Source organism: Cetorhinus maximus, chromosome 6 (genome assembly GCF_964194155.1).
Source record: "Cetorhinus maximus chromosome 6, sCetMax3.hap1.1, whole genome shotgun sequence".
Lineage (NCBI taxonomy): Eukaryota > Metazoa > Chordata > Chondrichthyes > Lamniformes > Cetorhinidae > Cetorhinus > Cetorhinus maximus.
Genome location: NC_135884.1, coordinates 41,110,177 through 41,134,936, shown reverse-complemented (window position 1 = coordinate 41,134,936; position 24,760 = coordinate 41,110,177). Strand labels below are relative to the sequence as shown.

Here is a 24,760-nt window from a genome sequence, read left to right as displayed (position 1 = left end):
AAGAGCGGAGGTATTGAACGAGTACTTTGCATCTGTCTTTACAAACAAAGAATTTGCTACCCAGGCCAAGGTGAGAGAGGAGGTAACTGGTACACTGGAAGAACTTACAATCGAGATGAAGAGGTGTTGGAAAGGCTATCTTTGCTTAAAATAAATGAAGTACCAGGACTGGTTGAGATATATCCAAGGGTACTGAGGGAAGTGAGAGTGGAAATTGCAGAGGCACTAGTGATAATCTTCCAGTCTTCCTTAGACACAGGGAGGTGCCAGAGGACTGGGAAACTGCGAATGTTACACCCTTGTGCAAGGATGAAGCTGGCAACTGCAGGCCAGTTAGTTTGACCTCAGTGGTAGGGAAACTTCTGGAAACTATAGTATGGGATAAAATCAATAATAATCACTTAGACAAGTGCAGGATAATTAAGGAAAGCCAGCATGGATTCGTCAAGGGAAAATCATGTTTAACTAACTTGTTAGAGTTTTTTGAAGAGGTAACAGAAAAGGCTGATAAAGGAAATGCTGTTGATATGGTGTATATGGATTTTCAAAAGGCATTTGATACAGTGCCACACAAGACTTGAGCAAAATTCTAGGTCATGGAATAAAGGGGAAAGGGCACTTGAATAGGAAATTGTCTGGGAATGGAGTACTGATAAATGGTTGTTTTTCAGATTGGAGGAAGGTTTGTAGTGGAGTTCCTCAGGGGGTCAGTGTTGGGACCCTTGCTCTTCCTGATGTGTATTAATGACCTAGGCTGTGATGTGCAGGGCACAATTTCAAAATTTGCAGATGATACAAAGGTTGGAAATGTTGTCAACTGTGATGGGGATAGTCTTGAACTTCAAAAGGACATAGACATATTGGTGGATTGGGCATACAAGTGGCAGATGAAGTTCAATGCAGAGAAGTGTGAGGTGATTCGTGTTGGCAGGAAAGATATGCTGGGACAGTATAAAATAAAGGGAGAGCCTCTGAAGGAGGTGCAGGAACAGAGCCACCTTGGTGTATATGTACATAGGTCATTGAAGATGGCAGGGCATGTTGAGAGCGCAGTTAATAAAGCATATAGTATCTTAGGCTTTATTAATAGGGGCATTGAGTACAAGAGTTGAACTTATATAGGACACTGATTAGGCCTCATCTGGAATACTGTGTCCAGTTCTGGGTGCTATACTTGAGGAAGGATATGAAGGTATTGGAGAGCTTACAGAGGAGATTCACAAGAATAATTCCCTGTTTGAAGAACTGTAGACATGAGGATAGATTGGGACTGTTTTCCTTGGAGAAAATAAAGCTGAGAGGAGACTTGATAGAGGTATTCAAGATCCTGAGGGGTATGGACAGGGTAAATAGTGAGAAACTGTTCCCACTCAAGAGAACATCAAGAACTAGAGGGCACAGATTCAAAATATTTGGCAAAAGGAGTAAGAGTGATGTGAGGAAAATTCTTTTCACCCAGAGGGTGGTTGGAGTCTGGAACAAACTTACTGAAAGAGTGGTGGAGGCAGGTTCGATCCAGGTATTCAAATGGGAATTGGACTGCTACCTGAAAAGAGAGTGTGTGCAAGGCAGGGTAGTGGGACGAGGTGGATTGCCCTTTCAGAGAGCCAGCACTTGATGGGCTGAATGGCTGCCTCCTGTACTGTAAGCCTCCTGTACTGTAAAGATAGTGTAATACTGTGTAGTTTGAGGGGATGTGGTAGTGGGGGGTTGCTGTTTAGCTGGGTGACTGACACCCACAGAAACTTACCATCATACTTAAAGGTCTCCAAACTAGCTAAACAGAAATTCAGACAAGTCGTATTTATACTTCCCTTCTGTGAAGTGTTGGCATTTACTGCAAGGGGGAATGGAATATAAAAGTAGGGAAGTTTTACTGCAGCTGTACAGGGCCTTGGTGAGATCACATCTGGAATACTGTGTACAGTTTTGGACTCCTTATTTGAAAAAAAGATATAATTACATTAGAAGCAGTTCAGAGAAAGTTCATTCGACTCATTCTTGGAATGAGGGGTTATCTTATGAAGAAAGGTTGGACAGACTGGGCCTATACCCATTAGAGTTTAGAAGAATGAGAGGTGACCTTATTGAAACTAAAGGGATTTGATAGGGTAGGATGTTTCCACTTGTGGGGGAGACTAGAATCAGGGGACACAGTTTAAGAATAAGTGGTTTACCATTTAAGACGGAGATGAGAATTTTTTTCTCAAAGGTTTGTTGTTTGTGGAATTCTCTTTCCTCAAAACAGTGGAGGCTGGGTCATTGAAATTATTCAAGGCAGAGTTAGACGGATTTTTGATAGACAAAGGAGTCGAGGGTTATGGGGAGCAGATCACAAAGTGGAGTTGAGACACAACCAGATCAGGATTGATCTTATTGAATGACGAAACAGGTGGGAAGGGCTGAATGGCCCATTCCTGCCCCTAAGTCCTGTGTTCCTTTTTCTACGATTAGCAGAAATCCTTGAAAAGAAATGTAAATGGCCTTGTATACTGTTTCGCTTGGGTTTCTATTGATTTGCTGAAGTTACAGTAGAGGATTAGAGCCCCTGCAGAAATTCTACTCCCCTGTGTTTTAATATTCTATTTTTAATAGTTTTTGAATGAAAATTGATCTGGATATTTCAAATAATAATACACAGCAAGATGTAATAATACAATGTTATCCTGGGCAACTTTTCCATTTTTAAATTTTTTTTAATAAGCATTGTTTTTTTAAAAGAACTTACTCCGCACCATTTTTGCAATTTGGTACCATTTTGTACAAAAGTGCTGGAGCAGTTAGGCTTAACATCCTACTTAACTCTGCCTATGTCACATCCCTGTCACTTGAATACACGTTTCCTTTGTGTAATTCAACATATGTTGTGTTACTTTCAGTTTCAATATTTGCACAGGTATTCAAGGAATTGCATCATTTTCCTGTGTTTTGGAAGGGTGACATTGAGTTACCATAACTTCACTGGAACGAGTGAATGCCATCCTTCCGCCGACCCATGTACAATCTAATCTGTCATGGACTCTACCGTGCTCATTTCATTTCCCAAAGGAAGAGTCTGCATAAATATTGCCTGCTTACCCAAATTATCAATCAAAATTCTGAAACATTCATTAGTCCTCACATCTTTGTTAACCATGGCCTGTTGTCCATCAAAAATAATATTTCTGCACCCCAGCAGCTCAAGAACCACTGAAAATTAATCTTATTCCCTAGACAGGAACAAAGGGATCTCTGAATACAGATACATGCATCACTAAGAGTATCAAGACAGATTGATAGAGCCATAAAGAGTACTAACAAAATACTGGAGCTCCAGAGGAACAGAACGCAAATGCCATGAGGTCATTTTAAATTTGTATGGAACTTTGATAAGATCACATTTGGAGTCGTGTCCAGTTCTGGTCTCCGTAAGAAATAGAAGCAGGTCATACAGCCCCTTGAACCTGTTCTATCATTCAATAAGATCATGACTGAGAACATAACCCCATTTTCTTGTCCTTTCCCCAGATCCCTTTCTTCCCTAGTGTCCAAGAATCTATTGATCTCAATCTTGAATATGCTCAATGACTCAATCCACAGCCCTCTTGAGTAGAAAGAATTCCAAAGATATACAGCCCTCTGAGTGAAGAAATTTCTCCTCCTCTCAGTCCTAAATGGTTGACCTCATCCGAAGACTATGACCCCTAGTTCCAAACTCTCCAGCCTGGGGAATAGCCTTTCAGCACCTACACTGTAAAGCCTTCTAAGAATTTTGTATGTTTCAATGAGGTCACCTCTCAGTCTTCTAAAGTTCAGAGAATATAGGCCCATTCTGCATTCTTCATGCTACAATAGGATTTTGAGGCAACGGAGACAGTGCAGAAAATATTCACAAGGATACTACCAAAATTTATATGGTGCAACTATCAGGAAAGATTAAGAAATCTGGAGCTTTTTTCTCTCCAACAAAAAAAATCAAAGATATTGTTCAATTCCAGAAAGCCAGTTGGTTAAAGACAGAACTGGACCCAATCTTTATACTTATTTACAAAGTTGCACATTACAAACATATACCTCCTAACCCAACCACCACAGTTTTAATCTGTATCTATTAAAGGGGGGATCAAGTTAATGCCCACCACTTGCATACAATTAAACACATTAATACACAATTAACAGACATGATACAACAGACATGATACAACTCAAATTAATTAAAGGTTTGATGAGGATCTGGAGAAACTGTATCTACATGGGTGAGTCCAGAGCAAGTGGGCATAAATATAAAACAGCCATTAACAAATCAATAAAGAATTTTGGAGAATTTTCTTCACACAGTGAAGCATATGGAGTTTTTGAAGCAGATAAGCATTAACGCATTCAAGGGAAATTTGATGCAAACTTGAGGGAAATGAAAATAGAGGAATAGACAGAGTGATAAGAAATTACTATACTAGGAAGAATCTTGTCCTGAGCTTGAACACTGGTGGGCTGAATCTCCTATTTCTGTGCAATAGGTTCTTTGAAATTATTTGACAATTTCAATCTGTCTATCCCGGACCCTTCAAACAATGCTTCCACTAAGTTACACATATGCAAACCTGCACAGCAACCAAGTAATTACTGCACAGGCCTGGCACAAGGTATCCCCTTTAAGGTACTATGCATGTGTGGCTGTGCAAAAATATTTAAAGGTACCACACACTTTTGTGAAAAGACCATACTCAACAAAAAAACAAATAGGGATGTTGCCTTCAAACCTGCTCCCAACTAAACATTTACAAAATCCTTTTTAAAGGAATTAATTTAGCCTTTACCACCTTGCTGGAGTCTGTAACCAATGTCTGCTACTCTGGGCAAAAAATAAACTTCTTATCTCAGTTTAGGCTTAGTCATATTTTTAAGTCCAAGTCTTCTAGCTCTGTGCCAGTAAAAACCAAAACCTCATATTTGAATACATCACCTAATGCTTCTCAATATTTTAAAGTTCTAGATCATTAGTCTCCTGAGTTTTCTTTTCTGCAGTAAAAACAAGTTCAATGCAATAAGTCTTTCCTAATAACTAAAAGTTTCAAGTCCCAGAAGATCTTAACCTTACAAAGTCTGTCATTTACATAGACAAACAATTCTGGTAGGGTTTTAATCTTACAATCTACATTAATGACTTGGACAAAGAGACTGAGAGTAATGTATCTATGTTTACTGATGATACTAAGCTAGGTGGGAATGTAAGCTGTGAGGAGAGCACAGATGCTGCAAAGAGATATAGACAAATGAGATGAAGTATACTGTGGGGATGTGTCAGGTAGAAAAGCATGAAACTTGTAAATGTTGATGTTCAGACGGACTTGGGTGTACTTGGGAACACAAAGTTGGCGTGCAGGTATAGCAAGCAATTAGGAAGACAAATGACATGTTGGCCTTTATTGCAAGGGGATTGGAATACAAGAATAAGAAAGTGTTACTGTAATTTGTACATGGTGTTGATGAGACCACATCTGGAGTACTATGTGCAGTTTTGGTCTTTGTATTTTAAGAAGGATATACTTGCATTGGAGGCAGTTTGGTGAAGGGTCACTAGATTGGTTTCTGTGATGAAAGGGTTATCTTATGGTGAGAGGCTGAAGAAATTAGGCCTATACTGTCTTTGGAATTTATAAGAATGAGACATGATCTCCTTCATGACTGGCGCCCATCCATCTCGGGAGACAATGGGACTGCACCCAGGGTGTATGTCACTTTTGGACTGAGCATCGTTTATTTTGGCTGTAGCAGCTAATTCGTGAGTCTCAGTCTCTTCTGCAGCTGGCACAGATGAATAGCATTAGCCCAAGGTCAATGTTTTTTTTTCATTCCAGCAGGCTTTTTCTGCCGTCTGGTCATTTCTTTTATCCTCTGCCTTTTCCATGCCTTTCCTGACTGCTTGTCTGCAGGCACTCTGGTCAGCAGCAAGGACTTCCCATGCATTGACTCCAATCCCAGTCAACTTGAGGTCTTGCTTGCAGACGTCCTTGTATTGCAGACGTGGGTGACCTGTTGGTTTTGTGCAGGCAGGAAATTGGAGTTAAGGCTGAAGATCAGCCCTGATCGTATTGAACATGGAGCAGGCTCAAGGGGCTGTATGGCCTACTCCTATTTCTTGTGTTCCTAAATATAAAATATACTTCTCAAAAATTGAGAAAATCTACAGTCCTTTAGTAGTGATGTTGTTGTCACTGAGAGAATTCAATAAATATAAATCATTAGATCTGTCACCTTTTAGTATCAGCTGTCCTTTATTGACACTTTTTGTAACCAGCACTTTTTAATGCAGTTGTAACTATGCCCACTAATCATTGAATTTCATGCCTTAAATTATTTAGTTGCCTTTGTTTTCTAGTTCAGATTTCAGAGGCTTCAGAAACTGCCAAGCAGGTTTTGCTCACTGCACACTTTCCTGCAGCCTCTCTACTTCCCTCGAGTTTTGTGGTAGATTTTTGGTTTGTTTTTATTTTAATTTTTTTTCTGTTCCTTGGTGGCTCAGACTGATATTTTTTCATAAATGAGAAAATTTATGATATTTCTGGTTTTTTATCAGTAAAAATCTAGTTTAATTTTTCTAGTACTCTATAATTAACTTATTAATTCCTGGCATTCTTTTTTGGACTTGACTGATTTATGTAAAAATTTGCAAATTGTGATCATGGTGCAAAATGGGCCACATTGTCTAAATCAATAAATTTGCACTTAAAATAATATGTGATTACACAGATAACTCACCTCATGTATGCTAATTACGTGCGTCAGAATTGGAAAAAGTATATAAATCTGAAATAAACTACAATTTTTTAAAGATGGAAAGGTAAGTATCAATTTATAAAAGTAATTTCATGCTGTAGCTTGTGTGTTTCATGAATCACATTTGGGAAGTTTTGGAGTGGTTCATAAAGTAATTTTCAGATTGGTTTCCAGCTCTGAAAAGTAGGCAGAGTTGTTTAACCCTGATGATCTCAATTATTCATTGTTTATTTTGGGCTCAGCTGTAGGATGCGCCAACTTCACTCATTTTGCACTATACTTGGCTTTGTACAAAAGCATATTATATATTAGATTTACTTCTTTGACAAAATATCTTTTTTTAAATTAGCTTTGAAGATTTGAGTTGCAGCCATTTGATAGTTGGATTAACACAATTGTACCATGGGGCAGTTTTGTTTTCCCCTTTTGGTTTAAAAATGAGTAGACAAAAAGTGTTGTTGCTGCCAGCTCAGTTGCCTTCTAGCCATTTCAAATCATCCCACATGTGCCTGGATAATATTCAAAGCAGTTTTTCATGATATTTGCAGCCTCTGTACATATCCTTGATTGAAATATATATTTACTTATTTAAATTGTGCCATGATTTAACATGTCTCTGGACAATGCATTGATGATTTGGTGAACCATATTATAAGTCAGTTATAATATGATGGGACTGATTTATGAAGATTGACCAATGAATTTGGACCTATTATCCCTGAAATGTGAACTCAGAAGGTTAAATAATCCAGAAAACTACTTCAAACTATAACATGAGAACAAATAAATAAAATGCAAATACAACACTGAATGAAAAATGGTATTTGGGCAACATTAGTGTACATCTTCAGGAAAAATAGAATGGAAATTGGAGGATGGGGAAGGTACTGATAATTGTGATTTAAAATGTTCCAACAAACATACTCTGTATGCACACAGTTTTGATACAGGTGTAAATTTTAAATTTAGAGGGTCAAGTTCAAAAATGTTGGTCACACAGAAGTCACTTTATTCCTGGACCGGTAATAGGAGGGGTTTTTTTATTCATTCATGGATGTGGGCGTCACTGGCTGGGCCAGTATTTATTACCCATTCCTAATTGCCAATGAGAAGGTGGTGATGTGCTGCTGCCTTGAATCACTGCAGTCCATGTGTGGAGGAACACCCGCAGTGTTGTCAGGAAGGGAATTCCAGGAATTTGACCCAACGACAGTGAAGGAACAGCAGTTTAGTACCAAGTCAGGATGATATGTGGCTTGGAGGGGAACTTCCAGGTGGTGGTGTTTCCATGCATCTGCTGCCCTTGTCCATCTAGGTGGTAGAGTTTGCAGGTTTGGGTGGTGCTGTCGAAGGAGCCTTGGTGAGTTTCTGTTGCTGTAATGCATCTTGTAGATGGTATACGCTGCTGCCATTGTGCATCAATGGTGGAGGTAGTGAATGTTTAAGGTGGTGATGGGGGTGCCAATCAAGCAGGCTGCTTTCTCCTGGATGTTGTTGAGCTTCTTGAGTGTTGTTGGAGCTGAACTCATCCAGGCAAATGGAGAGTATTCCATCACTTCCAGATTTATATCTTGTAGATGGTGGACAGACTTTGGGGAGTCAGGAGGTGAGTTGCTCTCCACAGAAGTCCTAGCCCCTGACCTCCCTTTTTAGCCACAGTATTTATATAGCTGGCCCAGTTCAGTTTCTGGTCAATGGCGACCTCCCAGGATATTGATATTGGGGGATTCAGTGATGGTAATGCATTGAATGTCATGGGTAGATGGTTGGATTCTCTCTTGTTGGAGATGGTCATTGCCTGGCACTTGTGTGGTGTGAATGTTATTTACCACTTAGCCCAGGCATGAATATTGTCTAGGTTTTACGGCATAATGGACACGGACAGCTTCAATATCCGAGGAGTCTCAAATGGTGTTGAACAATGTGCAATCATCCATGAACATCCCCATTTACCCCCCACCTTATGATGGAGGGAAGGTCATTGATGAAGCAGCTGAAGATGCTTGGGCCTAGGACACTACCCTGAGGAACTCCTACAGGAATGGCGCCATAGCAATCAGTGGCATCTATGTCTTTTAGTACCCCACTATTTTACCTAGCAGAGTTTGTAATGAATGTAAAGTCATTAATAGATTTTCAAATGCTGGTGCTGCAAAGTGCAAAGGTAGTTTTCATTTAAATTTAATTGTTTCACATTTTATTGTAACAAATAGAACTCAAATTTACTGTTTCCAATTGATTACCTGGTTGCTTGCAGGTATGCTGATTATGTTGTGGAGCCCAGAGTTCTATGTTGTAATCCTTACTGTTATGTAATTTAGCAACTTGGATTTGAAGCTCAGTATGAGGAAAATCTGGTAAAATTCAAAATCATGTCCTAACGCGGAGCAGCAGTTGAATCTGAGGAGACAAAATATTTCATAGAATTATGTAGAATATAATGCACAGAAAGATAGCATTTGGACCGACCAGTTCCTGACAATGTTTTATGCTCCCCTAGAGCCGAATGCCACCTTTCCACATCTATCAGCATGACTTCTCTTCCCCTCACCCTTGCATGCTTATCTGTCTTCCCCTTTAAATGCATAAAATAAGTCAACTGCAGATGAAACTTAAGGAAAATATTATAGTACATGAAAAGAATAACAATGAATGAAGTTTAGAAAAAGCTAAAGATGAAGTTGAATGAGATTGAGGGGTTTTAGTAAATTTATGTTGGGCAATCAGCAAAGAAATATCATGTTAAACTTTACAGCCAGAGCAAGAAGTTAGAGAAAGTCATATTCAAACTGCACAGTGCTCTATCGAAAAACAAAACTTTTTTTAAATTCGATCTCTGGATGAAGGCGTTGCTGGCAAGGCCAGCATTTATTGTCCATCTCTAACTGCCCTTGAGAAGGTGGTGGTGTAGTTATACCCATGATGCTATTTGAGAGGGACTTCCAGGATCTTGGCCCAGCGCTAGTGAAGGAATAGCTATATAGTTCCAAGTCAGGATAGTGAGTGACTTGAAGGGGAACTTCCAGGTGATGGTGTTCCCTTGTGTCTGCTCCCCTCCGCCTTCTGGGTGGTAGAGGCTGTGGGTTTGGAAGGTGCGATCAAAGGAGCCTTGGTGAGTTGCTGCAATCCATCTTGTAGATGGTACACACTGCTGCCTTTGTGTGCTGGTGGTGGATGGGGTACTAATCAAGTGGGCTGCTTTGTCTTGGATGTTATCTTCTGGATGGCTTGATGAAGCTTCTTGAGTGCTTTTTAAGAGCTGCACTCATCCAGGTAGGTGGAGAGTATTCATCACACTCCTGACTTGTACCTTGTAGACGGTGGACAGGCTTTCAGGGGTTGGGAGGTGAGTTACTAGCAGCCTAATTCCCAGCCTCTGATTTTTTTTTTGTTGCCGCAGTATTTATATGGCTGGTCCACTTCAGTTTCTGTCCAATGGTAACCCCAAGGATGTTGAAGATGGGGGAATTCAGCAATGTTAATGTTGTTGAATGTGAAAAGGAGATGGTTAGATTCTCTCTCATTGGAATTGTCATTGCCTGGCACTTGTGTGGCGCAAATGTCATTTGCCAGTTAGCAGCCCAAGCCTGCGTGTTGCCTAGGTCTTGCTGCATGCAGACGTGGAGTGGTTCAGTATCTGAGGAGTTGCAAATCATACTGAACACTGCAGTCATTAGTGAACATTACTTTTTCTGATCTTGTGATGGAGGGAAGGTCATTGAAGCAGCTGAAGATGGTTGGGCATGCAGCAATATCTTGGGACTGAGATGATTGACATCCAACAACCACAACCATCTGTGTGCTAGGTGTCACTCCAACCAATGCAGAGTTTCCCCAATTCCAATTGACTTCGATTTTGCTAGGGCTCCTTGATGTCACACTCAGTTAATTGCTGCCTTGATGTCAATGACAATTACTGTCACCTTGCCTTTGGAATTCAGCTCTTTCCCATGTTTGAACCAAGACTGTAATGAGGTCAGGAGCACACTGGTGCTGAGTAAGTGCCACTTGACAGTACTATTGACAACACCTTACATTCACTTTGTTGATGCTTGAGAGCAGACTGTTAGGTGATAATTGGCTGAATTGGATTTGTCCTACTTTTTGTAGTCAGGATATACCTAGGCAATTTTCCACATTGCCAGGTGGATGCCTATAACAAAGCTGTACTGCAACAGCTTGGCTAAGGGTACGGCTAGTTGTGGAGCACGTGTCTTCAATACTGGATCTGGCTGTTCTCACCAACAGAGCTGAAGCCCTGAAAGTTATTCAGGAGAGAGTCATGGGACTGATTCTTAATGTCACAGGACTGAATAACTAGAAAAATCTTGGACCTTTTAACGTTGAAGGGAGGTGACTGAAATGTGTACTCAGAGGGTAATAAGATAATCAATACAGTAAAGGTAATCTGGAAAACCACTTCAAACTAAAGGTGAAATGAGAACAAAAGAATAAAGGCAAATGTAGCTCTGATAAAGAAGTTTTTGATTAAAGAATGATTGACATATGAAATGGATTGCCAGGTAGGACAGTAAAGCAACAACCCTTGAATAATTTTAAGAGGTAATTGGATGCAGTGATAGGAAAGTGGGAAATTTCTCAATGAGTGAGCTGAAAAGCATTGAATATTTTCAGTATCAGTCTTGTGAATCAGAGGTCAATTTTTTTTTCCTGAGGACTCAGATTTTTTTCAAGGGCTACCTTTTGATTTTCGGAGACTTAATTGATTTTTCAGGGGCTCCTTTTTCATTCGTGCTAACTCCTTTACTAGATGATGCAGTCAGTGTGACATGACCTTCTGTATTTGTGTTCAATTTTTTTTTAGGATTTTCTTCTTTAGTTCAAACATCAATGATTGTATACGTATTAAATCTTTTGACTTGGAAACAAAGATGTTTGTTAATTTGTTATAAATGAAAATTCTAACTACTTGGCACAAGGTAACTTATTGAGAGTGAGTCTCATACCTGTAGCTCCTTTTTTAAAAAAAAATCAAGCAATTAACACTCCAGAATTATTTGGTTTTGTTCTGCTAATTTCAAGTTTCTTTCTCAGTACTTCTGTTTAAAATGATTGCAGCCAATCATGTCAGGATATTGGCTTCAAAGGTCCAACTGTGCAACAATGAGAATACATATAAATTAATCCTGCAGCACCAGGCTAACCATTGCATAATGAAGGGTTTAATTAGCATGTACTTCACATTTCAGTGATTTTCTACCCCCCCCCCCCCCCAACTAATATACCTCCTCACATGATCACCCGCACTTTAATGAAACAGAGATTGGATGGACCAAAGGAACAATAAGTGTGGTTCTTTGTACCCATATTAAATATGAACCACGTTCATATTTCTTCTTAACAATATACATGCTACTGTTGTTAAGGAGTTCTAATGATCCTTTTTAGGAGATTGAGTCAGATGTTGTGATCATGGAAAAACCTGAACTGAGACAGTTGATGTAGAATGATTTGACTTTAGTAGATAAACTAGGATAGGAGTTTCCAATTGGAAATCTGGTGACCAAAAAGGAATGAATTCCAAGGATTTTCTCAGGTAAACATCAAATAAACATTATTTCTTTGGCTCTACAGCCCCCCCACACCATATTCACACATGCCCCTCTTCCCAATCCACTTTCCCATACTCAGCAACCGCAGGACCCATTATCGCCTCTCCCTGCCCCCATTTGACACTTAGACCCAGCACTGATCAACAGCATCGCAAGGCAGAGTGATAGCTGCTCCAGCCTCGTTAAAGTCTCCTCATAGTGACTGTGGAACTGGCCAGTATTAACTCCGCCAGCTCATCCAATCACAGCTTCCCTCCCTCCCACCTTTGCTGCTGCTCCAATCACAGCGTCAGGAGTGAGAGAGGAGGGACATGTGATTTGAGGAGCAGCATTGGAGAGATGGAATCTGGGAACAGCTGTCGCTCCAATCACAGATTCTGTCTCCCATTTACAGGGATGACTTTTTTCTGATTGCTTGCCCCTGTGATTTAATTTTCCAGGGGGTTTTGTGCACTTTCAAGGGTGAATCTGCCTGTTTACGCCCCCCACCCCGATGTATTTTAAACACTGTTGTGAACATATATTGGTTTAAAAATCATACCTATTAGTATAGTGCACTGACCACCTAATGGTGGAAGTGGGGTGGAAGAAGAAATATGCAGACAAATTAGGGAATTAGTGAACAAACAGAATAATAATCCTGGGGGATTTTAACTACCCTGATATTAATTTGACCGAAGTGGTAGTTAAAAGGATAAGGAAATGGAGTTCCTAGGATGTATACAAGGGAAGTTTTACTATTGGATCTAATAATGGGAAAGGAGTCAGAGCAGGTAAGAGAAGTAAAAGTAGGGGCCCGTTTAGGCAGTAGGGACTATAGAGTAATACACTTTGATGATAGAGAAGGACATGTGTATGACGAAAATCAAGCTAATAGATTGGAGTAAATCTGATTTTGATAGGCTGAGAATAGAACTTGGGAAAATAAAATGGGCAATTATATTAGCAAATGAGGTAGAACAACAATGGGAAACATTTAAAATGGCACTCAGCAAAGTGCAGGAAAAAAATGTTCCACTAAAAGGAAAGAACAAACTAAATACTAGTGAGTTAAACACTAAAATAAATTTGCAGAATAACAAAATATACCCCAAATCTAGCAGATACTAGAGATCTAAAATAACACAAGTGCTGGAAAAACTCGGGCCTGGCAGCATTTGTGGAGAGAGTGAAATAGTGTTAATGTTTTGAATCCAATGTGACTCTTCTTTGGGACAATTATGGTTAGTCTTACAAAACATTCCCCCAAAACACTACTTGGTCAAACCCACAAGTAAACCCTTTCCAGGCAACACTACCTTGTTGATATTTAAATATAAAATCCAGTAATATTACACAAGGCAAACTGTTGTAGCTTCAGTAAAGTTGCACACATGACCTTTACCCTTTTTCACTCCATGGTGGAATTCACTTCAGGATAATACTGCTTGCTGCAGCCCAAGACTTGCCAACAGCTCTAGCTATCTCCTGTCATCTCCAATTTAACAGCTGTACAGCCATCTCTATAGCTAAAAACCAACTATCCACAGTAACTCTAATATACCTTTATTCCCTTTCATCTTAGTCCCATTTTTCTCACAACCTTTTGAAACTCAAAGCTTTCCAAATATAAGATCTTTCATGTTTCCATCTTTGCTTTTGGGTCAATAAAATATAATATCCCTACTACTATTTACCTATGGACTCCTGCAAGGTACAAACATTTTCCTTTATACCTCTGGACTCCCCTTTGAAATTCAAACAACCTCTCAACTTATCTAAAAATGTGAATGTTAGACCTGACCTATTTACTTGTACCTCAACTTAACACCCCTTCTCCTTTTCATGTTTCCAAAACCCCAGACAACCTGACTCCTATCAAACTCTTGCCCAGCTTAATTAAATCTTTCTCATACACAGATACCCAGCTGCCTTTGCAGAATAACAAAATATACCCCAAAATATATATATTTTTAAATCCATTCTCTCAAAATATTAAATAGTGTTGCTTTACCAGGAGATAGAACAGGTCGATATGACATTGAATGATGCGATAAGTAATGAGAAAAGGGGATATATTGAATAAACTAAAACTCCAAGGTTGTAAAACCCCTGGTCCGGGTGGATTGCAACCACATATTTTAAGAGTCTGGAGAAGAGATAGCAGAGGCATTACTACTCATATTCAACAATTTGTTAGAAAACTAGGTAGTGCCAGGGGACTGGTGGGTATGTAATTCCTATATTTAAGAACATGTGCAGGGAATTATAGATGAGTCAGTTGAACATCAGGGGTAGGAAAAAGAATGAAACTAGAGGATGGAACCAAAGAACATCTAGAAATGAGAAATATAATAATGAATAGTCAGCATGGATTTCAAAAGGGAAAATCATCTTGAAATTTTTGAGGGGGTAATGGGGAGTAGACAAAGATAATAAATTTATCTGGATTTTTAAAAGGCCAAAAGAAGAATAAAGTCAGAATGTGGTGTCAAAGGACAAGTGGTAGAATGGATTGTTAGCTGGCTGCAAGTCAAAACAGTGTGGGAATAAAGGCTAGTTATTCAGAATGGCAGGTGAAGCCAAGTGTTCTACAAAGATCAAAGCTGGGACCACTGTTGATTACAATTTGCATTAATGATTTAGACTTCAGAATAAAAGGCACAATTTCTAAATTTGAAGACACTAAATGGTGGGGGGGGGGGGGGGGGGGTAGATGTTCAGTACTGAGAAGGATTGCAGCAAATTACAGAAGGACAAATGAAGTTCAACACTGATAAATGTGAGGTAGTACATTTTGGTAGGAAGAATAGAGAGATCGCATATGGGGTAGAGGAACAAAGGGACCTATAAGTACATCAATCATTAAAAGTTATGGCACATTCGGTAAGGCCACATGTGACCACCATTCTCCCAGAAGCAGTACAGTGAGGAAAATTTGTAATTTCTTTAAAAAGTCTGTGGAATCTAATTGTTTTTAAGAATGTTTGAAAAGGACTTTTAAGAGTTTGCATCAATTGTAATTTTCTTGGATAATAAATACTGTGCCATGTGACCTGGTGACCCTTGAGCTGGAAGCAGTACCAATAGAAAGGAACTTAAAGAAACCATGTGGCTGGCAGACACAAAGGAGATGAGCTGGAGGGTGAGGGTAATCAGTGCACAGATGCAGACACAAAGAGAAAGGCAGAAAGAGGAACTCTGATTTCTTGTGAGGAGAAGAAGCAAATCACTCTCAAGAAGAGGTCAGTTTTTCTAATGGCAGGAAAGAGATGGGAGGTCTTGGAGGTGGCTGAAAAGGTCTAAAACCTGGTTAGCTGTGTGAATAACTTGGAGACACTAAAGAGCTGGGTGTTTTACCAGAAGTGGTCAGACCATGAACCAGGGTGCTATTAGTTGGTCAATTGTAAAGGAACTCTGGAAAGCCACACCATCCGCGCTGTTATGACCTGAGGGAAGAGAAGCTTTGTAAAAGTGTGCCTAGATAATCGTACCGCGAAACTCCAAGGTGATAGGAGTTGTCGGATAGGCTGCGTGAATAAAGAACAGCATATTGTGGAACTATGTAGCTATGTAGTGCCATATTTGTGCAGGGAGTGATGCAAATGTTTCTGGTTGCATAAGACATATGTTTGTTGTATCAACTGAAGTGAAATTTACCTTTTTATTTAAGTTTAATTTGTGTTGGTTCTGATTTGTGTTAAAGTAAAAGCTACAAAAAATGGAACCTTGTTGATAATTTCTTCATTTGGGGCCATTCAGTGAATTTGATTATTTTGGTTCACAGTTTCCCTATGAGGATCATAACGCATTTTTTTTAAAAAACAAACCAAGCACAAGATTTTATCTCTAGAGGGTGTTGCGATCTCCATAGAGACTGATAACTTGAAAAAAAATTGAATTTGCAGTGAACGTAGGCCTTGGGAGCAGGAGTAGGCAATCAACATTTCCAGCCTGCTCCACCATTCGATAAGATCATGGCTGATCCGATTGTGGTCTCAACTCCACTTTCATGTATGCCTGCCCACCTCCCCACCCATAACACTTGACTCCTTTATCAAAAATCTATCTAACTCAGTCTTGAATAAATTCAACGACTGCTGATTTCTGGGGAGGAGAATTCCACAGACTAACAGCCCTCAGAAGGAAAAAATCCTCCTCCTTCTCCTGCTCTTATTTTTAAACCATGCCCCCTAGTTTTAGTCTCCCCTACATGAGGAAACATCCACCTTGTCAAGTCCCCTCAGAATCTTGTTTCAATAAGATCTCCCCTCATTCTTCTAAACTCCAATGGATACAGGCCCAACATGTTTAACCTTTCCTCGTAAAGCCCTTCATCCCTAGGAAAGAGTTAAGTGAACTTTCTATGAACTGCTTCTAATGCAATTATCACCCTTCCTTGGGTAAAGAGACCAAAATTGTGTACACTACTCCAGATGTGTTCTCACCAAAGCCCTATAAAGCTGGAGTAAAACTTCCCTATGTTTATATTTCATCCCCTTTGCAATAAATGCAAACACCCATTTTCCTTCCAAATTGCCTGCTTTTTCTGCATACTCCCTTTTTGAGATTCGCATCCCAGAACACTGAAATCCCTCTATACCACCGAGTTCTGCAATCTCTCTTTGTTTAAATAGTATACTGCTTTTCTATTCTTCCTGCCAAAGTGGGCAAGTTCACATTTTCCCGCATCATACTTAATTTGCTAATTTTTTGCCCACTCACTTAACTTATCTTTGTAGACTCTTTACCTCCTCGACAACTTACTTTCCTATCTGTCTTGGTGTCATAGGGAAAATTCGCTACTGTACATTTGGTCCCTTTATCCAAGTCATTGATATAAATTGTAACTGTTGAGGCCCCGGCACTGATCTTTGTGGCATTGTACGAGTTACAGCTGGCCAACCTGAAAAAGACCCATTTATTCATACTCTCTGCTTCTGTTGGCTAACCAATCCTTTACCATGCTAGTATGTTACCCCCACCCCCACCCAAAAGCACCATGAGCTCTTGTGCGATCCTTTGTGTCTCAATAAGATGTCACATTTTAAGACTTTTACTGTAACGAACAAAAGTCAGCATGAACTAAACATTACTTGGTAAGCAACTAATACATTAAACTACAGAAAAGAAATTCCTACTAACTTTCCAACATGACCTTTTAAAAGCCCCACACCGCCTTTTTATGTTACACCGCGCTCTCCAAAGAATTTTAGTCTTTACAGGAGCCAGTTCAAAGTTACCCCCAGCTTTCAACAGGCCCACTTTGTCTTATTTTGCTGAGTCGCATTGTCCAGTGTCTGTCAAAAATTGTTTTCTTCAATCTTCTGAGAATCCCCGAACCGCCTTCCAGCAGCAAGGCCCACTCGGGTGACCCTTTTACCTGGCTGTGCCAGGGTGAATCTTCCAGTGTCCTTAAATCTCCAAAGGTCCCATCTCTTAGAAAATGAGCTCCCATCATGATCCTGCCTGGTGGCTAACAGAGGACAGCTTTTTTCCCACTGCTGTTCACAACAGCAGCTGTCTTTCTGTCTGTCACTCTCGCCTGGGCATGCACACTCTGTTCAGGGTCTCTATATCAGTATGTTTGGCAGCAGTAAGGCCAGCTACTGTTTTCTTTGTCTCCCATAATAAAAAGCGGCACCTTACTTTCAATAAGGCTTGACCTGGGCCCTTGTCCCCATGGCAACCAGGTCACATGGACTTATCGCCAGGCAGAACTTGTAGGTGATCACATACCCCTCTCGCTTCTGCATTTTATTTTGAATTTAAGGAGACAGTTTAAAATGACCATCATACAAAGCCTCCCACTTGTAACAAGGGATAGAATTGAAAAGTAGGAAAGTTATGCTAAACCTGTACCAAACCTTGGTTAGACCACACTTGAGTCCTGCGCACAACTCTGGTTGTCATATAAAGAAGATGCGGAGAAGATTTACAAGGATGATACCAGAAACACATCAGGAAAGGATTGACAGGCTCAATATCTCCTATCTTACATAAAAAGCTCAGGGATGACCGAAGCGAGGTCTTTAAAATTCTGAACGGTTTTGATAGAATGGATGTGGAGAGAATATTTCCTCTTGCAGGGAAGAGCATAACTAGAGGATGTCAATATGAGATAGCCACCAAAAAATCCAGTATGGAATTCAGAAGAAACCGACTGGAGAGAATGTGGAACACAGTACCACAGGGAATGGTTGAAGTCAACATTATAAATATATTTAAGGGGAACCTAGTCAAGCATATGAGGGAGAAGGGTGTAGATGATTCCCATTGTAGATTCAAATGAGAAAAGATGGGAGGAGGTTCCAGTGGAGCATAAACAGCGAGGTGGACTATTAGGTTGGGCCAAATGGCCTGTTTCCGTGCTGTATATCTTATATAAATAACAAGAAGCCATTGGTCTGATTAGCTATGCTCCAGCGATCTCTTAGGGGACAATTGTTGTAGTTCCTCCTTCACAGTCCGCCTCCTTAAAATCTACTTTAACATCGTTTGGTTAGGTTCTCCCCCAAGTCTCTGTTTAAATCTGATTGGTCACAGTATCAATCAGCTTAATGTATTTTCGACATTACATAAATGCAACTTGGTGTAATGTAACTGTAGAGTTGGAAAAAATAATTTTACGGCCACAGTAATTTACTGCTGAGTAATATGATTTACCCAAGATAATGCATACATAACTTATCAGCATTGCTCGTTTAATTATTTGGAGAACAATTCACCGAAAAACAATCGCAACAGTCATGCTATAAACTATTGAAGGATGGTAAAGGGACATATGAATAATGCATTTCAGAAATTTGAAGCTACCTTTTGTAAAATATCGCTTAGAAATAGCCATCTGGTGTGCTATGGAATAGCGCAATGCTCAGCTCGAACAGAAACAGGAGGATGGAAAAGTTTGATAACCAGGTAATAAACTCTTCACGCACATTTTTAGCACAGTGCATATCACAGACATCTTCTGTGATTCGATCTGAATTTTCATCAACTTTATTTTAACTCTGCTAAAATATAATTATTTCGGTTTAAACATTTTTGTATTTAAACGAGTTCACTGGCACTGGGGCGAGAAGGCTCCAGTAAAACCGACAATAGGTGTCTATAAATCTTTTCAGTCGCCTAGCAACTAATACAATGAAAATGAAAGTAAGAAAGGAATCGGTGTCAGTAATTGTAATGGTTTACAACTGCAAACTGCATTCCTTAAAGCATATGTCGGCATTTGAAACTACACGTTATTTGGGAAAGAGTGGTTTCCCAATTCCCAATAGTTAACAAATAAGTAACCCTTGCGTGACATAGTATCAGCTATCCAACAAAAGATAGATTTCCAAAATAATTTTCAGTAAATTTACCCTCAGCTACTTCTGCTTTGATTAAGTTTCTTCAACCCCAATAATCCTGCAAAGAACATTTCTGAAACAATTATAATACTTAACCGAAAATGATTTCAAAAGATGGGGCTGAAAGTTTCGAGCTATTGCTCTTGCTTTAATCTTGCCATGTATATAGGTTTTATCAGTGTCATGTCCCACGGTGTAATACGCCTGCCGACCTAAACACGTGATTATTGACTTTTGGTCCGGCTGCTGCCTTAATGTAAATATTTTATAAATCACGTGGATGTTACTTTTAGAGTGAAATGATTGATGGGAGAAATTAATTTTCAACAAATAATTGTAGTTTCAGGGATCTGAGCAACTTGCAATATGCAACCAAGAGGGGTACTAGGCAATGTGTGGCGAACTGTATTTCGAATGCAAATCGCCACCAGCAGCGTTTACACAACAAATGCACGATCGCGTTGGGCAGAAATGCTCTTTCTATTGAAGGTGGTGTCTGTTTGAAGAGTTGCTATTCATTGTCGACTGTGACATTTTTGGCTTCACCCTCAATCCATGTTCATATTATTCATTTTTCTACCTTGAAATGGAATCCCCTACGTTTATTTCATTGCTAAAGATACCTCGAAAAAGCTTGGTTTCCTTTTCACTGCCTAGCACCTTTCCTCTCAACAACGCTGACTCTTTGAAACTCAAGTCTCGTCAGTCGTGAAAACTGCTGCTATATCTGGGAAAGCTTCTTAAGCACCTCTCGAGTAGCACCCATCCTCAGCACTTTGATGGAATAATGGGGAGGAGAGACAGAGACACCTATATTCCCCCACAAATGTTTCGGTTATGGATAGTGTTGCTCCTGCAAATCCACCCATAAATTCCGTAATTGCCGCTGGCTGCCCCTTCTGCTCTAACTCTTCAGATACGGTTGTACCTCTATTTCTGGTTGGAGACCAGATGCTTTTGTCATCTGGCAGCTGATTCCCTCTCTAAAATCTTCATCATCCATCGATACTGCATGATGGTCTCTCAAAACTTTCCGATGTTGTACATTCTTTTTTGTAAAAACGTATTCAGGCTCCTGGTCATTATTTCCCAGGACCTCAAAAATGGACCCCATTCACGTTCCTTTCCTCTTGCAATCTTAAAAGAAAAAATACTTTTCGGTGCACCCATATTCATCCTTTTTAATCTTTAAGCCGTAGTTATTCACTTTAGTTTCTTAATGTAAAGAATTTGAGTGTTATCTTCTCACTCCCTTGTGTGGTTCATTTAAAGGGTAGCTGTCTACCTCCTGTTGTGTATCGAGGAAAAGCAGTTGCCCGTTACCTCAAATTGATTTGCAGTAGTAAAAGGAAGAGAAGTTGAATCCTGTGCGTTTTTTAAAAGCAAAGTGCAACACCAAATCTAAAATGAAAATACTCCAGCTGATGAATAGTGCTGCCACGATTTGTTGCAGGGGCGGGGTGAGTGACCGGAAGACGGAATTTCCATTCACAATATTGTCGGGAGCCGGTGAGAACTCGAGCGCCGCTCTCAGGAGCTGTAGTTACGGAGTCAGCTATTTCTCCTTTTAGAATCTGCCCTAACAGCTCTCCGACTAAGCGACACTGACCTACTTTGACATGTTCAGTCGTAGCTCGAAGAAGCGAAACTCGAGCAGATGGGTGAGTATGTTGGGTAGAGCTGCGTTGTTTGTATTCGGGTGCCCGGTTTCACCTTGCGCGTTGGTGTATTGTAGGGGCACTATGAGCCGCCCTTCCCCCATCGCGAACATCACCGGGACCGAAATACCCTTCAAAGATTAGGAATTTGTCCGGTTACGGTATAATGTCATCGCTGCTAGAATTGATTGCCGCCTTTCTTGGAAAATGTGGGGGCCCGCAGATCGGATTTGAGAACCATGCAACAACATTGGGCTGCAAAGAGAGCGACTGTTCGAACCTGCTGCTCTACCTTTCTGTTCTGCTTGTGCTAGCAAGTTTTTTTTAACGCCATGGTATCAGCCTTTCATGTGCTCACCTTTCTATTCTGCTTTTGTGTATTGGGTTAATGGGCATGAAATGCGAATCCAGTTCTAAGAACTGGCAGTTGCTTAGGGAGTAGTACAGTATGTCAATCAGATACGGCTGTCGGAGACTGCTTCAATTGTGGATTGGAACGATCCCATTAAGATGTCTGGGAAGCGGAAAGAGATCCCATTGCGTGCACAGTACGTGCAAATTGTATTTTTGAGATGTGTTTACATTATTTCTGTTAAATTGTTTGCACTCTTGCTGTGAGCTTTGTAAAAGGAAATGTTTTTTTAACATGCTGTCACTTCACGTATTTAAGGTGTAACATGTTGAAGTCGGAATTTTCAACATAATGACCCTGTTGCATGTTGGAAGATTGGTGATTTTTTTCGGAAAAATATAAGTTTATGTTAGATGTTTAGAAGTAAAACCTTGTTTCAATATTCAGTTTCGATATGCAGATCGGATCTTGCCTTGGGTGGTAAAATGCATTTTCTTTTCAAGTCTTTTACGTTCATTAATCTAAGTAGCCTTCAAGATGGAGCCTTTGAAACTTCCAAGGGAGTTATTAGTCAATATGTGTCAAAAGTGCGGAAAACGGTTTAAATAATCCAAATTTATCGGGAAAACGGAAATTGAAATTCAAGACGGTAATAAAAAGCGGAACCTCAACAGTGAAAGGGGCCTGTACTTATAATTTCTTTTCACCAAAATTAATCATAACTAACGTAGTTATAGCAGTTAACTTCAAATATCCTATTTGTAAAGGATATATATACCTATGCAGACGGACGGTAGAGCAATGTAAGTTACATTTTTGAAATAAAATTGAATTGGTACATTTAGTTTCATTCTTGCCTAAACACCTTGCTTCGGAAGTTAAAATGAGTTTTTTTCATTTTATTGCATTCTCTTCAAATTAATCTGCCCAGCCAAGTGTTTTTCTTGCTTTGAAGTCTAAATAGGTGTACTTGACAAATTTACACTATATGGTGAAAATCTGAGATATAAATGGCATTTTTTTGACAGCTACGATTTATCAGAACTCATTCAACCTTTTTGGTTAGTAGATTTTGCTGTTACTAATTGCAAGACATTTTATAATCAGATTAGCATTTAAAATTAGTTGTGCATTTGTTGTATTTCCCACATTTTTATCCCCACTTCTCAGGAAAGAAATAAATTTCATCCTTTTATACTGTCCCTTTTATGTGCAGGGCTGAGTAATTTCATAAGGATATATTCCAGGATCCCATTGCTACCCATTCAGTTAGGGACCATTAACATTTAAAGAGAAATCTGAACACCTCACTTTAACCAGTAGAACTATGCCACAGATTTCAGGTTTTTTTAAATGAAGTGCAGACTTTACTGTATATAAAACAAATTAAACAAAGAAAATTCAACTAAGTTAACACTATAGCTTATACCCATATACACCAGGCCTTTAGGTTTGTTTCTTACTTCCCCAAGAATTCTCTCATGCGTTAAGATATCTTAGTTATTTACTTTATACAGGGAACAATCACAAGTATACCACAGTCCTCTGGAAACTATTTTTTAAATTCTCTGTTCCAACTGTTCTCCGAGGTACTTTCACTTACCATCTCTTGACTGTGGATGCCTCTGTCCCTTGTTCTGGTTACTTTTCCAATACTTCCAAACTAATCTTTCTTTGCCACAAGACACAGTGAAGACCACTAGTTTCAAGCTAGGAAATCTTCCAGCTCCTGTTCCCTCAAAATTTAATCTCTGATTAAGCCTCACCCACATTCCACACAGTGAATGATGAAGTTTCTCGGCTTTTTTGTTCTGTTTACATGTAGGCCTAACTAGCTGTAATTTACTATGGCTATCTTCTCTGAGCTGCAATCTCCCAAGTGCAAGCTGCAACCACTACTTGGATGGTTCTGCATCTCTTTATATAGCTTTAACCAGTTTCAATCTGCCCAGAATTTTTGTTTCCAAATTTCAGATTCAGTTTTTATTTCTTTAGAACCTGGGAGGATTGGTTTCCTTTCTAAGTTTCCCTTTTGTGTTTCCCCTTGCAGTTAGGGTCTGTCTTTAAAAAAAACTTTGAAAGCACAGATTCCATCACCACATGGCCCCAGCCTTTTAAGAGTAATAAATTCCAAACTTTCTTTAATTGCGTTTACCCCATTTTCTAGGTTCTATACTAAAACACATGAACCATGAACTAGATATTCGCAACACCATCAGCATGGTAAGGATATTTCTTCACCTCAAGTCATTTTTGGTTTGAGAGAATTTGAATCTATCATAGAATGGTTACATCACAGAAGGAGGCCATTTGGCCCATCTGCAAGAGCAAATCAACTAGTCCCACCCCCTCGCCCTGTCTGTTTAGCCCTGCAATTTTTTCTCTTTAATTATTATCCAATTCCTTTTTGAAAACCACTATTGAATCTGCATCTGCCACACTGTCAGGTAGTGTATTCCCGATTCTAACTATTCACTGCATTAAAAAAGTTGCTTCTGATGTTGCCTTTGGCTCTTTTGCCATTCATCATTAAATTGGTGTTTTCTGGTGTTGTCTCTTCTGCCAATGGAACAGTTTCTGTCAACCTACTCTGTTTTGAACCCTCATGATTTTGAACAATTCTTATCAAATCTCTTCTCATCTGTAAGGAGAACAGCTCCAGCTTCTCCAATTTGTTTAAGCAACTGAACTCCCTTGTTCCTGGAACCATTCCTTGACGTCTTTACTGCACCATTTCTAAAGCCTCCACATCTTTCCTAAAATATTATTTTGTCTAAAAGCGTTCCCACCACTGAGGTTTAAACTGACTGGCCTGTATTTGCTAGGTTTATCCTTATGCTTTTTTCTTTGAATAAAGGTGTAACACTTACAATTCTCCAGTCCTTTGGCATCATCCCTATATCTAAGGAGGATTGGAAGATTATGGCCAGTGCCTCAGCAATGTTCTTCTTCTCTTCCCCACTCGGCCATGCTATCACAACGATTTTGCAATTTGTATTTGTTCTGAGGAGGCTGGTGCACTGGAGTCAGAAGTAATGAGTCCACTACTACCTTTAGAAATTTTAAAGGTTAAATTAAAACATTTATCAA

General features: G+C 39.6%; 1 protein-coding gene across 1 annotated transcript in view; it reads left to right on the top strand.

The window, feature by feature from the left end:
* Positions 1 to 21,179: 21,179 nt before the first annotated feature.
* Positions 21,180 to 24,760, top strand: part of prickle2b (prickle homolog 2b) — a 299,600-nt gene continuing 296,019 nt past the window's right edge. Inside the window, exon 1 of the mRNA XM_078543656.1 lies at positions 21,180 to 21,321. Coding sequence (XP_078399782.1) covers positions 21,280 to 21,321 — 42 coding nt within the window. The 5' untranslated portion in view covers positions 21,180 to 21,279. The remainder of the gene's footprint in view (positions 21,322 to 24,760) is intronic.